Source organism: Aotus nancymaae, unplaced genomic scaffold (genome assembly GCF_030222135.1).
Source record: "Aotus nancymaae isolate 86718 unplaced genomic scaffold, 86718_ANA_hifiasm-v0.15.2.pri h1tg000062l, whole genome shotgun sequence".
Classification (NCBI taxonomy): domain Eukaryota; kingdom Metazoa; phylum Chordata; class Mammalia; order Primates; family Aotidae; genus Aotus; species Aotus nancymaae.
This window is the reverse complement of record NW_026988476.1, coordinates 671,488-688,494: the sequence shown is the minus strand read 5'-3', so window position 1 is coordinate 688,494 and position 17,007 is coordinate 671,488. Positions and strand designations below refer to the sequence as shown.

The following is a 17,007-nucleotide window of genomic DNA, read 5'->3' as shown; positions in this document are numbered from 1 at the left end:
ATTCTACTTGTTACATAATTGATTTGAATTGGATTGGGTATTAAGTACAATTTACAGTGCATGCTCAAAATCTATGTTTTGTATATCTGCTTTAGTCTCTCTTTTTTTTTTCTAAAAACACTGGTTGGCTTCTTTGAGTCCATTAGCACATGTTTATTTATCATCTGCTGTTTAGGAGGTACTATTTATAGGCACTCCGGGGACACCAAGACATGTGTGACATAGGCCCTGCAGTCTCATAAATGAAAGTTGAATTGGGGAGGGAAGGAAATTAATTGCCAAATACAGAGCTGGGGAGAAGTCAGTATGAATTAGGATTGGAGAAGGAAGGTTTTATGGAGGAGAGTTCAGCTGGCCCTGGAGAGATCTGACTAGACAGAGAGCAGTGGAAGAATGGAGAGGGTACATGTGGGCTGTGCTTGTTCCACTCCTGTGTATTCCCTACTTAGTTCATCTGCTCCTTTTTCTTTTTTGTTAGTGGCTTCTTAAAACTTGAGCGTCCTGGGAAACCACAAATTTCTTCAGATACTGCCACCTATTTTATTTTCCAGTGGAATTCCTTTCAGAAACTATAGCTATCAGAGTATACTATTTTTTTTCTCTTATGCTTTTTTGTAAACTTTTTTGAAATTTTCTTTCTTAAAGTTTAGCACATTTGAGACAGCACAGCTTTCTTTTCCCTTATTTCTATTCACTTTCTCCGAAGAGCTCTTGACACTTCCATATTATGAATCAGTCCTCTTTTTTTGGTTAGCATTAAGTGCAGAATACCATTTGTAAAAATCCACTCAGCACACTTTATATTCTGTTTTAAAATTACTGTTAGTTTGGGGAACACTCAGAGGGTATCTTTCTGCATCTGGTTAGCCATGTAAAACCAACAGCAGATGACATCACAGGTTCCAGCAGCAGAACTGTTCCTAAAGGAGATGGACAGGACTTCTTATGACTTCATAATTCCTCTTCCAAACACCCTTTGCCCGCAGGTTAAAGCTCCACTCCCCTTTCAGGCACAGGATAGCCAGTTGCCATCCCTCAGCCTTTCTATTCCCTGTCTCCCTGCCGGATCAGATTTATTCCAGCAGAAGGAGTTCAGTTTTCAGCTGTTTAGATGGCTTAACAAAGAGAAGAAACAAAAGCAATTTGGAGACTGCTGGTGGAAAAAGCCTATGAATAAGATACTTTTCTTTTTTCTTTTTTTGGTACTCAATGTAGTGAAAATAACAGTAGTATAGGGGTATGAAGAGTTGTTGGTGGAGCAGGCTTGGGTAGAGAGAAGCTTGACCACTGCAGATCCTTACTATCTTTGACTTATAAAACCGTATGCAAGTTACGGAACCTGGGGCTTAGATTGCATTACATTTAAGTTAAAATTCAGACAAGGCTATTGTATTTCACAAAACCAATTTAAGGGAACAATAATTTATTTCAGGCCCTCAGATATTATGTCCCTACTCTTCTTGGACTGATTTCTTTTTTCCTCCTCTGATTTAAAACTTAAAAACTAAGGAAAGTAGTATAAATTATAGCTTTCATGCTTTTCAGGTGCTGCAACTGGCTAAAGCCTACCTTGTTTTCTAATTGTTCCATGTCCTCCCTCTTATCATAATGTCTCTGGCTCATTACAGTTCATAGAGTTTTAGGTTTCAGAAGAATGATAATCTGATTAATTACCACTTAATTGTAACTGATAGCTCTGAGATTACCCAGCCTATTATACATTTTTAAGAGGCAACTTTACGGACCATGAATATAGATACAAAATCCTCAACAAAATACTATCAAATTGTATCCAACAATGTACAAAAATAATTAACACCACAACCAGGTGGAATTTATCTGAGGTATCCAAGGCTAGAGACCATTAGCAGCCAATTAATCCATCACATCAACAGGCTAAAGAAGAAAAATGACATGATCATATCAGTAGGTGCAGAAAAAGAATTTGACAAAATCCAAACTCTATCCATCATAAAAACTTGCAACAAACTAGGAATAGAGGGGAAATGTCCTCAATTTGATAAAGAACAGCTATTAAAAGAATCTATATCTAACATCATCTTTAATGATGAGAAACTAGATGCTTTCCCCCTCAGACAACGAACAGGGCAAGGATGTCCCCACTTAACACTCTGTTCAGCATCATACTGGAAGTTCTAGTTGATGCAATAAGATGAGAGTAGGAAATAAAAGATATGCAGATTAAGAATAAAAAAAAAAGCTGTCTTTGTTCACAGATTACATGACTGTGTAGAATATTGTTAATTCTTTTTCTATATAGAATATCCCCAAAATCAACAACAAAAACCTGGAATTAATAAGTATTGTAACAAGATTGCAGGATATGAGGTTAATTTACAAAACTCAGTTGCTTTCCTATATACCTACAAAGAAAAATTAAAATTTGAAACTAAAAATACAATACCATTTATAGTGATACCAGACAAAAAGAGACACGGGTAAATCTAATAAAGTATATACAAGATCTTTATGAGGAAAATGTTACAACTCTGATCAAAGAAATCAAAGATCTAAATAAATGGAGAGATATTCCATGTTTATAGAAAGGAACACGTAATATTGTTTAGGTGTCATTTCTTCCCAACTTGGTCTATAGATTCAATACAGTCCCAATCAAAATTTCAACAAATTATTTTATGGATATTAACTGTGATTCTAAAGTTCATATGGAAAAGCAAGGACTCAGTGTATAGGGAAAAACAAACTGTTAGCTTCTGTACTCAGGATTCTCAATACTTTCAGAACTTCATATTTGACACCAGGTGTGTGTGGGGTTTTCTCACATCAACAAATTCTCCTGTACCAGCTAGGTGTCCTTTCATTCAAATCACTTTCAACACTATCTACCTGGAGTTAGCCCAGACATCACAAGTAAAGAGTTTAATCCCACAAGACTGCCCCCACCTCAGATGCTAGTTGCAAGTTCAGGTTGTCACCAATTGGATGTTCCCACAACCCCCTCCTCAAATTCAATAATCTGCTAGAATGGTTCACAGAACTCAGGGAAATATGTTTACTGGTTTATTATAAAGGAAATTACAAAGAATAAAGGTGAATAGCCATGAAGAGGGAAGGTCTGAAAGAGTCCTGAGCACAGGAACTTCTATCCCCATGGGGTTGGGGTTTGCCACCCTCCTGGCACATGGTACCCACCCAGAAACTCTGTGAACCCCATCTTTTAGGGATTTTTATGGAGGGTTCATCATGTAGGCATGATTGGTTATAAATTCAATCTCTAGCTTCTTTCCCTGCTCAGGAGGATGGAGGTAGGACTGAAAGTTCTTAGCTTCTAATCATGGCTTGGTCTTTGTGATAACCAGCCCCCATCTAGGATCTCACCAAGAATTGCCTGATTAGAATAAAAGATGCTCTTATTACCTGGGAAATTCCAAGGGATTTAGGAGTTCTGTGTCAGATGCTGTTTTTTCTCATATATATATATATATATATACACACACACACACACACACATACACATATACATACACACACACACACACGTATATACACATGTATACATATACACACACACACACACACACACACACATATATATATATATATATATATATATATATATATTTTTTTTTTTTTTGAGATGGAGTCTCATCCTGTCCCCCAGACTAGAATGCAATGGTACAACCTCAGCTCACTGCAACCTCCACCTCCTCGGTTCAAGCGATTCTCCTGCCTCAGCCTCCTGAGTACCTGGGATCACAGATATGTACCACCACACCCAGCTAATATATATTTTTAGTAGAGATGAGATTTCACCATGTTGGTCAGGCTGGTCTCGAACTCCTGACCTGACGTGATCCGCCTGCCTTGGCCTCCCAAAGTGCTGGGATTACAGGCATGAGCCATCTCACCCAGCCTCAGATCTTATCACTCAGAAAATTGCAAAGGTTTCAGTAACTCTGTGTCAACCCCAGGGTCAGTGACCAAATTTTGGGAACAAAACAAAAAAGACCAAATATGGGAAGAAGAGTCTCCTAGCACCTTTATTTACAAGGGTTTTAGGAGCTCTGTGTCGGGAACCAGGGGCATATTACGTATACGCTCATTAGTAGTTGAGGTTCCTGAGAGAAGGGTTTTAGGAGCTCTGTGTCAGGAACCAGGGGCAGAGGAGAGAAGGAGAGTATATGGAACTCTCTGCTCAATTTTCTGTAGACCTAAAACTGCTCTTAAAAAGTCTATTTTAAAAATCCATCATTAAAACAAAGACTTTCTCCATAATAAGAAGTTGGAGGGATCTCCCAGTACTTTGGGAGGCCAAGGCAGGCAGATCATGATGTCAAGAGATCGAGACCATTCTATCCAACATGGTGAAACCCTGTCTCTACTAAAAATACAAAAATTAGCCAGGTATGGTAGTGTGTACCTGTAGTCCCAGCTACTTGGGAGGCTGAGGCAGGAGAATCACTTGAACCCAAGAGGCAGAGGTTGCAGTGAGCCAAGATCGTGCCACTGCACTCCAGCCTGTTGACAGAGAGAGAGACTGTCTTAAAAAAAAAGAAATTGGAGGAAAACTGGAAAGGGAGGAATGTTCTCAGTCTGGGCTTTGATATTCTTTAGTTAGGTTTTGCTTTACTTGGCAGTTACAGTAGAACTTGTTGTGCCCAGCTCACTCTTAGGAAGCAGTGGATTGGGTCTTCTCTTCCTGTGGAGGGTCTGAGCCTTCCCCTGCACACAGGTCAGGTAAGGATATTAGAGCCTCAGCCATAATGGATCCTGAAATCAGGAATTCATGTTTCAAGGTTACATGTACAAATGTTTGCACTCTCAGAACAAGGGCCATTTTGAGAAAGCCAGTGAGAGACAGCCAAACCAGATCCTCTGGCCTAACACTCACTAGTCCCTGCCAGCTCAGCCCAAGTATCTTCACCTAGGATAGCTTGGTGGAATAACAACATATTTTAATTTGCATAAAGAAACTCTGGAAGGATAAGCGACTAATTAACATGTTAGGAACTGGATAGATGGGAAATTGATGAGAATGAGACTTTCTGGTATATATTTATCTTTTTATATGTTCTTCTTGAATCATGAATATTTCACATTTTAAATAACAAATATTAGCACCTGTTATGTATGCAGAAAAAACAACTTTTGTTAAATTGTAGATATTTAAGCAACAAACATTTCAAGCAAAGTTAACGGTCAGTATTCTGACCGTGGGGGTTAAGGAGAGCCTGAACATTTTGTGGGGCATTGTAACTTCTTCCTGCCCCATGTTAGATTTCGGTTTCCCTAGAAACTTAAAGGGATTTTTTTGATTTTTTGTTTATTTAAAACAGTTTGTCACAACTATAGTGGTGGAGTGTGAAAGAAGCATGGGGTGTAAATTATGAACGGGGACAAGGTTAGAGGGGTCTTTTTTATTAGTAGGTCATTTATAATTTGAGAACTCTATGTACACTTGTATGTTTCTGATGGTTGATACAGAATCCTTTCTTTTGTCTTAGACTAAATTACTCCAACATTTCTCACTTACCTGATCCAGGGAACTGTAAATTGGTTCAAATGGGATTCTTAGCTATCTGGAAAATTAGGGCATTGGTACCTGCCTCTGTGTTCCCTTAGCATTTAAAGTCTTTGTTCTTCCATAACCCACCTGAAGTATTCCACGTATGCTCGTTAGTAGTTGAGGTTCCTGAGAGAATGATTCTCAGAGGAGTGAGGAAACAGCAGAAGGCAAGATTGGGGATAATGTAGTCCACAAGTAGTTTGTCATTCATAGTAGTTTTGCAAGATTTTCCAGCAAATTCTGATCCTCTCATCTAAATGAAAATCACTGCCTTTGGAAATCTACTTGACCAAAAGTAGAAACTCCCATTGTTCCAATTATTGAGGACTTTATATTTGCATTGAGTAAAATGTTCTGGTAAGTGACTGGTGCTTGGAAATATTTTTCCTTTTCCCGTTGTGAAGATAAATGAAGGAACATTATATAGTGTTAGAATTATCTGCCTTGTAAAGATTCTATGTCCTAAAAGATAGAATGGATGATAGGTGAACAAAAGGAGAAAATGAAATGTCAGAATGTAAATGGACACAATGATAAACTTAAGAGTTTTAAACCGGATAGGTTCAGGAGTACAAACTCGAGTAATTTTTCAAGTACATCTTTAGCCCGACTTAACCTGAAAAAATGCATGCAAAATTGGGAACCTGAGGTCTCTCACTTTTAATTTTCCCTTATTAAAGTCTGTTTTATCATTGTTCACAACTTGTATTGGATAAAAGATCCTTTTTTATTTTGACTAAAGCCATTAGTCTTAAGACATATTCTTAGCCTTCTTTCTGGTTGATATTACATTTTACATTAGAAATAATCTCAAGTGTCACTCTAGATAATTTTTGTTTAGTAAAGGTAGATCTTTCTGAGGTGATCCGCTCTGAAGACTTGAGTGCAAATCCCAGGACACAGGACTTGAAGTTTTATCTATTTTGAAGTTACCTACAGTGGTGTTATTCATATCACAGTGTTGACAGAAGAGGGAGAAGGGCAGTACCCCAGATTGTGTGGGCTTACTGCTTCTCTGATACTTGATTTAAGAGCAAAGGACTTATTTGGGAATTATAATTTTAGATCTGGCTGAAATATGTAGTGTATTTCCTGAGTGCGAGTAATATATAGATATTAAAACTTACTTTTTTAAAGCCATGAATTCTAAATACTCTTTTTGAATGCTAAAAATGACTGCTACATTTATCTCTAGTATCTTCAGGCTCATTTAAATTTGAGGACCCACATGAATCAACATTCTTGTGTATTATTAATGGTGTTTGAAGATTCAGCACAAGTTTGTTCCTTCCACATTATTAACTGCCTCATAAGGTGATAGCAAGGGATTTATTCAAATATGTAGCACTGAAGTTTTTCTTTGGTATCTAAGTTTAGACTGGGGAGTCTTAGAATGGGTAGAGTTTTTTTAAGTTTGTAAGTTTGTTTTGGTGTCCACAGTAATGTATAAATTAGATTATTTTCACTTCCTAACTTTGTTCTGAGTTTAGAGATGGTAATAAGTTTTTTTGTGAATTGATACCTTATGAAGGCATTAGTTTTTATCACATTGGCTTATATTACATGTATTTCTTTAGGGATCAACCTTGAAACAATTACATTAATTAGGCTAATGCCAACCTGGAAGTAATTTTCATATGGCACATTAGAAAAAAAGTGGAATCTTCTGATACTGCAGTAGAAATGCTGGCCTGGAAGTTAAGATACCTGGGTCCCATCTGCCAGTAACTAACTTTGTGACCTTAGGTGGGTTACTTTACCTTCTTGTATCTCATCTTGCAATTCTGCAAGATGAAGATTTTAGACTACATAAGCCCAGGGACCATTTCTTAGGTCTTAGGACAGAGAGTCTTAAGATTTCTCTGATTCCAAAATTGTTTGTAAAAGCTTCTACAAAGCAGAAGTCATCAACTTGCTTTTATTTGTTATCTTCTTTCCCATAGCCTTGTTAATACCTTTTAAATAAATTATTTCCTTGCTAATACATAACTTTTTCATTTATTTAGTGACATATCTATGCTAAGATGTGATGCCTACTTTCTTTCAAAAGAAATGAAAGTTTTTTGAAACCCCGTCTCTACTAAAAATATAAAAATTAGCTGGGCATGGTGGCGCGCACCTGCGGTCCCAGCTACTCGGAAGGCTGAGGCAGGAGAATTGCTTGAACCCAGGAGGCGGAGGTTGCTGTGTGCCGAGATCGCACCATTGCACTCCAGCCTAGGTAACAAGAGCGAAACTCTGTCTCAAAAAAAAAAAAAAAAAAAAAAAAAGAACTTTTTTTTCTGATTATATGCTAATTCATTGTTAAAGAATTAGGGTATCGTACAAGACAGTGCCATGAAATAGAAGATAATAAAGATTAAATAACATTAAACAATGGAGAAGGGGCCAGGCACAGTGGCTCACACCTGTAATCCCAGCACTTTGGGAGGCTGAGGTAAGTGGATCATGAGGTCAAGAGATTGGGACCATTCTGGCCAACATGATGAAGCCCCCTCTGTACTAAAAATACAAAAATTAGCTGGGCCTGGTCGCATACACCTGCAGTCCCAGCTACTTGGGAGGCTGAGGTAGGAAAATCACTTGAACCTGGGCAGTGGATGTTGCAGTGAGCTGAGATCATGCCACTGCACTCCAGCCTGGCGACAGAGTAAGACTCCATCTCAAAAAAAAAAAAAAAAAAAAAGGAAAATAAAAAAGTTATAGATAAATAAAAATAACATAAAAAAGGAATTGGGGGAAACGTATGTATAAAGAATAAAATAAAAATTATCCCCAAATTTTCATACAGGTACATATATCCTTTATGTTATGTCCTTTTTTTTCCACTTCATATTAAAAAGTAAATATTCCCTAATTATTATAAACATTTTAATAGTGTCCTCCTAATACATTGTCTGGCTACTGTATGAGGCTTTTGTTTACCTTCATCCTTATCTTTTTTTTTTTCTTAAAGAGACAGGGTCTCACTGTGTTGGCCAGGTTGTTCTTAAACTCCTGGCTTCAAGCAGTTCTCCCACCTTGGCCTCCCAAAGTGCTAAGATAATACAGCATGAGCCACTACCTCTGTCCCCATCCTCATCTTTAAAAGTAAAATTCCCTTTATTTGTTTTCAGAGCAATACATTGGTACTCTAATATCCTCTAAAGGTGAATAGTGATATTCATAAAAATTTTTATTGGAACTCCTTACCTCTGCCCTCTCCTCCTCCTCCTCTGCCTTCCTCCCTGTCTTTGTCTCCCCACCCCTGTTCACTTCCAGTTTTGTCCCTGCTCCTAACCTCTGCCCACCTTCCCAACCTCTGGCTATTCCTTTCATCTGCTGCTTCCCTACTTGCTCGTTTTCCTCAGCCCTGCTGTTCTTTACAAAACAAACAATAACAAAACCAAAAAAGCCTCTTCATATATGCTCCCTTCAAAATTTTTTGTGTGTGTGTGGAGGTGGAGTCTCGCTCTGTCACCCAGGCTGGAGTGCAGTGGTGCAGTCTTGGCTCACTGTAACTTCTGGCCCCCCACCCCCGGGGTTCTAGCAATTCTCCCACCTCAGCCTCCCAGGTAGCTGGGATTATAGGCAGCCACCATCATGCATGGCTAATTTTTTTGTACTTGTAATAGAGACGGGGTTTCACCATGTTGGTCAGGCTGGTCTCTTGACCTCAGGTGATCCACCCAACTTGGCCTCCCTAAGTGCTGGGATTATAGGCGTGAGCCACCTCACCCGGCCGCTCCCTTCTAATTTTTCAAGAGAGTAGACTATGTTTGTTGTCTTGCTCCTTTACCCTCTATTTTCTTAGTCTACTGTGATCTCTTTTCTACCTCTATAATTCTCTCAGATACCCACATTAAAATCACCAGTATCCTTTCAATTGCCAAATACAGACAGCAGCTACTCTAGAGTCATACCTTATGTACCTTCTCTGCCTCATCTATCATTCTGTTCTTCTTTTAAACATTGCCTTGTTTGATTTCAAAAAATTTTATTTCAGGGAACATAGACACAAATCACTGTTAAAAGTTTAATGTATTTACATTTTTCTTCTTGACAAATCTCTCATCCATTCATTTTTGTGAAAGCATTTTCTCCAGTTTTGTTTTGTTCTATTTTCCTCTTACTCTTCCTGTTTCTCAGTTTATTTGATACACTTTCTTCCTCCACCTGTCCTTTATACAGTGGCATTCTCCAGTATTGTGTCCTTGGCTTTATATTCTTTCAACTCCATGCCGCCTTCTTGGTTACTTTCATAATGGTGTATTTGAAAAGTTAATACACATACATATGTATATAGACACACACACACACAGTAAAATATGTACATGAAAAATTACAAAGCCTACAAGAGTTGATATTTTCACAAAAAAGTAATTTCTCTCCCCATTTTTCTTCCTCAGAGTCACCCTTCTAGGGAGATTATATGCATATGCTAGTATATAGGTATTTATATATTTACTTATATAATTCTTTAAAAAATTTTTATACAAATGATAGCATATTCAATACTAATTTGCGTCTTTTTAAGTCTAAAACTATGTAGGAGATTATTTCAGATGAGTACACAGAGATATATTCCATTCTTTTTAGTGGCTACATGACTTTTTATTAAATATTTGTGTTTTCCTTTCCCTGTACGACGTAACATCTTATTTTGAAAGAATTCAAACTTATAGAAAAGTTTAAAAAACTTTTTTTTGCTATTCATTGTGGAATAGCATGTCCACAGTGAGCTCAGTATTTTCTGCCCTTGAATTACTTTTCTTCCTATATGCTCAACTCAGTGCAAGGTGTCCTTCAAATGTTGCTTCAACAAGAAACCTCTGAGTCATCTTAACCTTCTTCCTCTTTGACACTGTACATGCTATTTCCTTTGCCTTGGCTTATCTTCCTACCTTGTCTATCTGGTTCAGCCTTTAAGACCTAGATTAAACTTTACTCCCTCTAGGAAGCGTTCCCTGGCCTTTTTTTTCTCTAGGCAGAATTAAATGTGTCTCCAGTGGGCTTCCTTAGTATCCTCTACACACACCTGTGCTATCAGTTACTACTTTGGGTGGTAATTATTGATTTATGTATCTGCCTTCTTAATTAGAGTGAGCTCCTTAAGTTGGTGTGGACTTAACTCTTTTCTGTACTAGGGATAGTAACAGAGGACCTGACTTGTAAATGCTTAATAAATATTTATGAAATGGAAGAATATGCTAATAGTCTTCTCTTTATCAAGTATAGTTAAAGATTTTTCAAATGATGCAGACAGTAACCGCAGGGAGAGAGGAGTTAATGAATGTTTCTGAGTACTTACTATGTACCAGTTACTTTTCTTTGTATTTGCAAATGGTATGTCATTTAATCTCTACAACTTTTATTTTTCAAAAGAGGAAATTAAAGTTAAGTAAGTGTCCCAGATTATAAGTAAAACTTTGAACCCAAGTTTGACTGACTCTAGAAATATGCTTTTAAGTATTTTAAAGGCAATTAAAGCCAGGCATGGCAGCTCATGTCTGTAATCCCAGAACTTTGGGAGGCTGAGGCAGCCAGATCACTTGAGGTCAGGAGTTCGAGACTAGCCTGGTTAACATGGTAAAACCACCTCTCTACTAAAAAATACAAAAATTGGCTGGGCATGGTGATGGGTGCCTGTAATCCCAGCTACTTGGGAGGCTGAGGCAGGAGAATCACTTGAATCTGGGAAGCAGAGGTTGCAGTGAGCCAAGATTGCACCACTGTACTCCAGCCTGGGTGATAGAGCAAGACTTAGTCTCAATCAATCAATCAATCAGTCAAAAAGATGATTAAGGGAGTTATAAAGTAAAAGTGTAAATTTAGAGGGAAAAAATACAGTATCCAATTGTAGGACAATAAATTATGGTATATCCCCACAATTAAAGGTTATATAATCATTACAAAGTATGTGGTTGAGCAATACTTGCTGTCTTGGGAAAATGTTTATGACGTAATGTGAAGTACTAAAAGGTAGTATATAAAAGTATGAATCAATTTTTTAAAAATGTATATACATAGAAAAGACTGGAAGGGAATACATGAAAAAGCAGTAATTTTTCCCAGAGTTGTGGCATTTATAGGTTATATTAATTTCTTCTTTGTATAATCTGTATTTTCCAGATTCTCTACAATGAACATGAACTTTTATAATCAGAAAAAAAGGTCATTTAAAAAGTAAAGGACTAAAGAAAAGCAGAAGTTATTTAAGGTTTTAGAATTATTAAACTGGAAAGGTTTCGTGTTGACCTTCCTTGCCTCTGGGGTGCAACTGGCCTAAGCATCCCAGACAGACGAATGGTTCCGATTTTAAGATCTTCTCACTAGGACAAGCCAGCTTTCCTCTGCCTTACAGTCAGTTCTGTTGCCCAATAACCAGTGCAAAAGGAATTTTCCCTTTATACTATTTTATGAAGACATGATCATGAGATACTCTTCTGTGTCTTGTAGAAGTTTTCATTGTGTAAAGAGATTTTTTTTCTCTAATATAAGAAAAGGGCCAAATTAATGTTGTTGCCTGGCAGAAAAAAAATTTAATGCTCCTGCCTGGACTTTATATTTTACTGTATAAAAACATTGAAAGAAGTTGATAATGTAGATATTTAAGAAGAAGCAAAAAGGAATAGGAAAGCATGGGTTGTTACATGTCTCCATTAGCTTTCTTTTCAGAGACATTCTATGCATGAGGTATCTCTGTTTCCTCTGGGTGGCTGTTCTTCTAGCGTAGCATGTGAAACTGATTAGTCTTAATTTTTCTCATTGGGATTTAGCACACTCTAGTGGATAGTAGCTTTTCAGTTTTCGCAGTTTTAAAAAAAATTCTGTCAAATTACTTTATTGGACAATTAAGTGATACACTTACTAGTAGTAAAGTTTGTCCGTATTTGAGTCAAGTAGTGACCCTGGTGAGTTGGAGTAACTTTGTCAGCCACTGGGGCATAATTTTTTTAGTAGTAGAAGGAGAGGCTTTTAACATTATGTCAGAACTTTCCCCCAGTGGCTTTCATCTTCTCTTGGGTGGAATGAAACTGATGGGGGTAGCCAAAACGTAGAGGAACACTTGTATCTCTACCCCACACTCTTTAGGTCTTAGAATGTATTTTATGTTTTCACTTTAGGACTCAAGAATTTTTATTCACCAGTTTTGTGACAGTTTTGACTGTGTGTAAACATTGTTTTATCCTATATTGATGGATTGTTTTTGGAAATGGGCTTCTACGAGAAACAAAAATCTTTTATTTTGCTTTTGCAGAGTGATGGTGATGATTTTAATTACATCATTGCATTTTTCCTTGGAACAGCAGCCTGCCTTTACCAGGTAGGTTTTCTTCCATTTTAAAGAAACACTTTACATTATTATTTCAGGTATCAATTCTAACAGTTGATTGTGCATTTTAAATAAATTATTAAAACTCTGATTTCTTTGCCTGTTTTTAAATTTGAGACTCTTTTAACTTTGTGACCTACATCTCCATTTTGAGTGGAAATAAATCTCACTGAACCTGATGTTAACCTTCTTCCTGTGCTGAGCCTTCAGTGGTGGTGTGTTATCTGCCTATGGCAGTCAAGACTACTTCTAGGCCGGGTGTGGTGGCTCATGCCTGTAATCCCAGCACTTTGGGAGGCCAAGGTGGCCAGGTCACTTGAGGTCAGGAGTTCAAGGCCAGCTGGCCAACATGGCGAAACCTCATCTCTACTAAAAATATAAAACTTAGCTAGGCGTGGTGTTGTGTGCCTGTAGTCCCAGCTACTCGGGAGGCTAAGACAAGAATTGCTTGAACTCAGGAGGCAAAAGTTGCAGTGAGCAGAGATCGTGCCACTGCCCTCCAGCCTGGATAACAGAGCGAGACTTAGTCTCAAAAACAAAAACAAAAAAAAATGACTGCTGTATTTTCTGGTGGTTGTTTATGCAACTTCCAGGTTCTGCTTGTACTCTAGGCTGAGGATTTTGTATTTTGGGGGAATTCTTTGAATAGGGAGTGGCACAGCAAAAGCAGGATTTTAGGATTCAATTTAGCAGTAATGAATAGAATGGACTATAAGAGCAGAGAGACTGGAAGCAAGGAAATTAGTTTGAAATTATTACTACAGGTAGAAAGTAATGAAAGCCAACATATGGTAATGGCAGTGGGGATAGAAAAAGATAGACATTGAGAAGGAAGACTCACTGGGACTTGAAGACTATGAAACTTAAAGAGGGAAGAGATTTTGCACCTGAGTGACATGGAGACTGACTGACAGTCACATTTCCCAGGCCAGAGGCAGCACACATTTGTAGGAAAGGAAGTTACCAGTTACCCAAATGTAAGATTGTTAAAACATGTTGTAGCAAGCAAGGCTTTTTGATCTAACTTTTATAAGTGACACATTTTTTTTGGCTTGAATAGAAAAAAACGTTACAAACTGCAAATATAAGACTACGCAAAATTCAGTGGATGTCTTTAGGGACATATTTTGAATATATGTATTTGACTGTTATGTAAAGGCATTAGACATTTTAGTTCCAGTGGCCCCATTTTTTTTAAAATCGCTTGATTTTCTTAACCATTTATATTACCTTCAGAAATTTTCTGTCAAATTTGGCAGATTTTATGATGAATGACATTTCATGGGGGAAATGTGAAAACTTGTATTTGTTAATGTCACATAGTGCTTTAATTTTACAAAATACTCTTGTATATATTTCCTATTTTAATTTCTATCCTGTCACAAAAGGGATAACATCTCATTTTTTTTTAATGAGAAAACTGAGGCAGTTTCAGTACTGTCCTGAGATCACATAATCAGAAAGCTATAGAGTCAGGACTTAACTCTGAGCCTTCTGATTTTGAATATTGTGTTCTTTCTACTATATCATGCTGTTTATAGGCAAAATTCCTAATTTGTATAATTGTTATAGTGTATTAAAGTTATAATTTTATAACTTGTATATATATATATGATCTCATTTGATTTTTATCTAAAACAGCAAGGTATTAACTTTAAAATAATTTTATGAATAGTTATTCTTGTAAAATATAAGTTTTGGTTGCTTTGTCTTAAGTAATTGTAAATGCTTAGTGATAATGGTAGAATGTATTGAGCTCTTATTTTGTGTTAAGCCCTTTATATTCATTGTATCATTAAATCCTCACAAAAAGGAGGATACATACCATTATATCCTGCTCACTGAGGTATAGACAGTTCTTATAGCTTGTTAGTGACTTGAACCCAGATCGTTGTGACTTCAGAGCACTTGACTACTAGTCTGTAGATAGGCACACCTCTGTTACATTTCCCAGAACAGCCTGAAGTAGTTCTGAGAGTTGCCTCATGGTAAAGCAGTATCACTCAGGTCTTCTTTTACTTGAGAGAAGTAAACAAATTCATGCTTTAAAAAAGAAAAGCAGAAAACCAATTTCCTTCACATTGAAAGGCATGAAACTGCTTGCTTTCTAAATATGATGAACAGGGTGATAATAATGCTGTTTTATTCCCCACAGTGAAACTTAGGTAATTATGTTTTACCATATAACATGCTCTGTCTCTAGTTGTCAGGATATCTTTAAATCCCCTTTAGATCAGATCTGAAAAGCCATTCCTACATGGTTTGTCACCTTTTTCTTCAGGATGCAGGTGTTTTCTTCAGGATGCAGAGCTCAGCCACATAGGATTAATCTTAATATGGAATATTTCAAATAGGAAAGCAAAGGATCAGTGAAGAAACTATTCCTGCTTCCTCAATGTTTTACTTTGAAAACTTCAAACTTACAGAAAAGTTGCAAGACAAGTATACTTAGAGTCATCAATTGTTAACATCTTGCAACACCTCCCTTATCTCACTCCCTCTGTGTGTACATATAGCGTGTATAAACAGACATCCTTGACTTCGAACTTTTTTTACTTTATAATGATGTGAAAGTGATACACATTCAGTACTCATATGTTTCAGGTGCTCATTCCACCATTCTGGTTTTCAGCACACTATTCAATAAATTACATGAGACAATGAGCATATTATAATAAAATAGACTTTGTATTAGATGATTTTGCCCAAATGTAGGCCAAAGTTAGTGTTCTGAGCATGTTTAAGGTAGGCTAGGGTAAGCTATGATGTTTGGTAGGTTAATTGTATTAAATGCATTTTTAACTTAGGATATTTTCAACTTATAATACCAGGATGTGACCCTATTATAAGTCAAGGAGCTTCTGTAGTTATTTATAAAGTTTCAGACATGTATGTATGGGTAAAGCTGTTTTTCTAATTAAACTTTTTATTTTGGGATAACTGTAGATTCACATGGAGTTGCAAGAGAGATCTTATGTACCCTTTACCTGCTTTTCCCCAATGTTACTATCTTGCAAAACTGTATAAAACAGCATCACAACCAGAGTATTGATATCGATATAGTCAAGATAGAGAACATTCCTCTCACCACAGGGATCCCTCATGTTGGCTTTTTATAGCCATATCCACTTCCTTCCTTAATGTCACCCCTCCTTGATCTCTGGCAATTACTAACACATTCTTCATGTCTGTAATTTTCTCATTTTAAGGACATTATATAAATGGAATTATATAGCATATAATTGGCATAGTTCAGTATGCTGTAAGAAAATACCATAGATTGGGTGGCTTGAACAACAGACATTTCTATCTCACGGTTCTGGAATCTGGGAAGTCCAATATCCAGATGCTAGCAGATCACATTCTTGCTGAGTGCCCTTTTCTGGGTTTGCAGAAGACTGCCTTCTCAGTATATCCTCACACAGAGAAAGTGCTGAGATCTCTTCCTCCTCTTATAGGGTCATTGATTCCATTATGGGGGCTCCACCTTCATGACTTTATCTAAGCCTAATTACTTCCCAAAGGCCCCAGTTCCTAATACCATCACATTGGGGATTAAGGACTTCAACATTTGAATTTAGAAAGGACATAAACATTTAGTCTGTAACAGTAACCTTTTCTGATAGCCATTTTTTTAGTCAGCATAATTCTCTGGAGATTCAGTCAAGTTGTTGCATAATCAATTATTTGTTGCTTTGTATTCCTGAGTGGTATTCCATGATATGTATTCAGCGTAATATTCAATGATTTGTTCCTTTTTGTTTTTTTTTTTTTTTTTAAGACAGGGTCTTGCTCTGCCATCCAGGCTGGAGTGCAGTTGTGCAATCATAGCCTTAGGCAATCAATCCTCCCACCTCGACCCCCCCAAAGCTCTAGGGTTACAGGTATGAGCCACAACATCCAGCTTCATTTACCTATTGAAGGATATCTGAGTTGTTTTAAAATTTTGGCTATTATAAAGCTGCTATAAACATTTATGTGCAGGTTTTTGTGTGGATGTAAGTCTTCACTTCTTCAGGCTAAATGCCTAGGAGTACAATTGCCAGGTTATGTGGTAGTTTTATTAAGAAACTGAAAAACTGTTTTCCAGAGTAGCTGTACCATTTTACATTCCTGCCAGCAATGTGTGAGTGATCTAGTTTCT

General features: G+C 37.1%; 1 protein-coding gene across 6 annotated transcripts in view; it reads left to right on the top strand.

Moving 5' to 3' along the window:
- The window catches only part of SEC22A (SEC22 homolog A, vesicle trafficking protein), a 78,986-nt gene that overhangs the window by 42,554 nt on the left and 19,425 nt on the right, over positions 1–17,007 (top strand). For all 6 annotated transcript variants that reach the window (XR_010338546.1, XR_010338545.1, XM_012476192.3 and 3 more), the window contains one exon: positions 12,789–12,854. Coding sequence is in view for 4 of the 6 variants with exons in the window: in XM_012476192.3 (XP_012331615.1) it covers positions 12,789–12,854 (66 nt within the window). In the remaining 2 variants the exon portion in view is untranslated. The remainder of the gene's footprint in view (positions 1–12,788; positions 12,855–17,007) is intronic.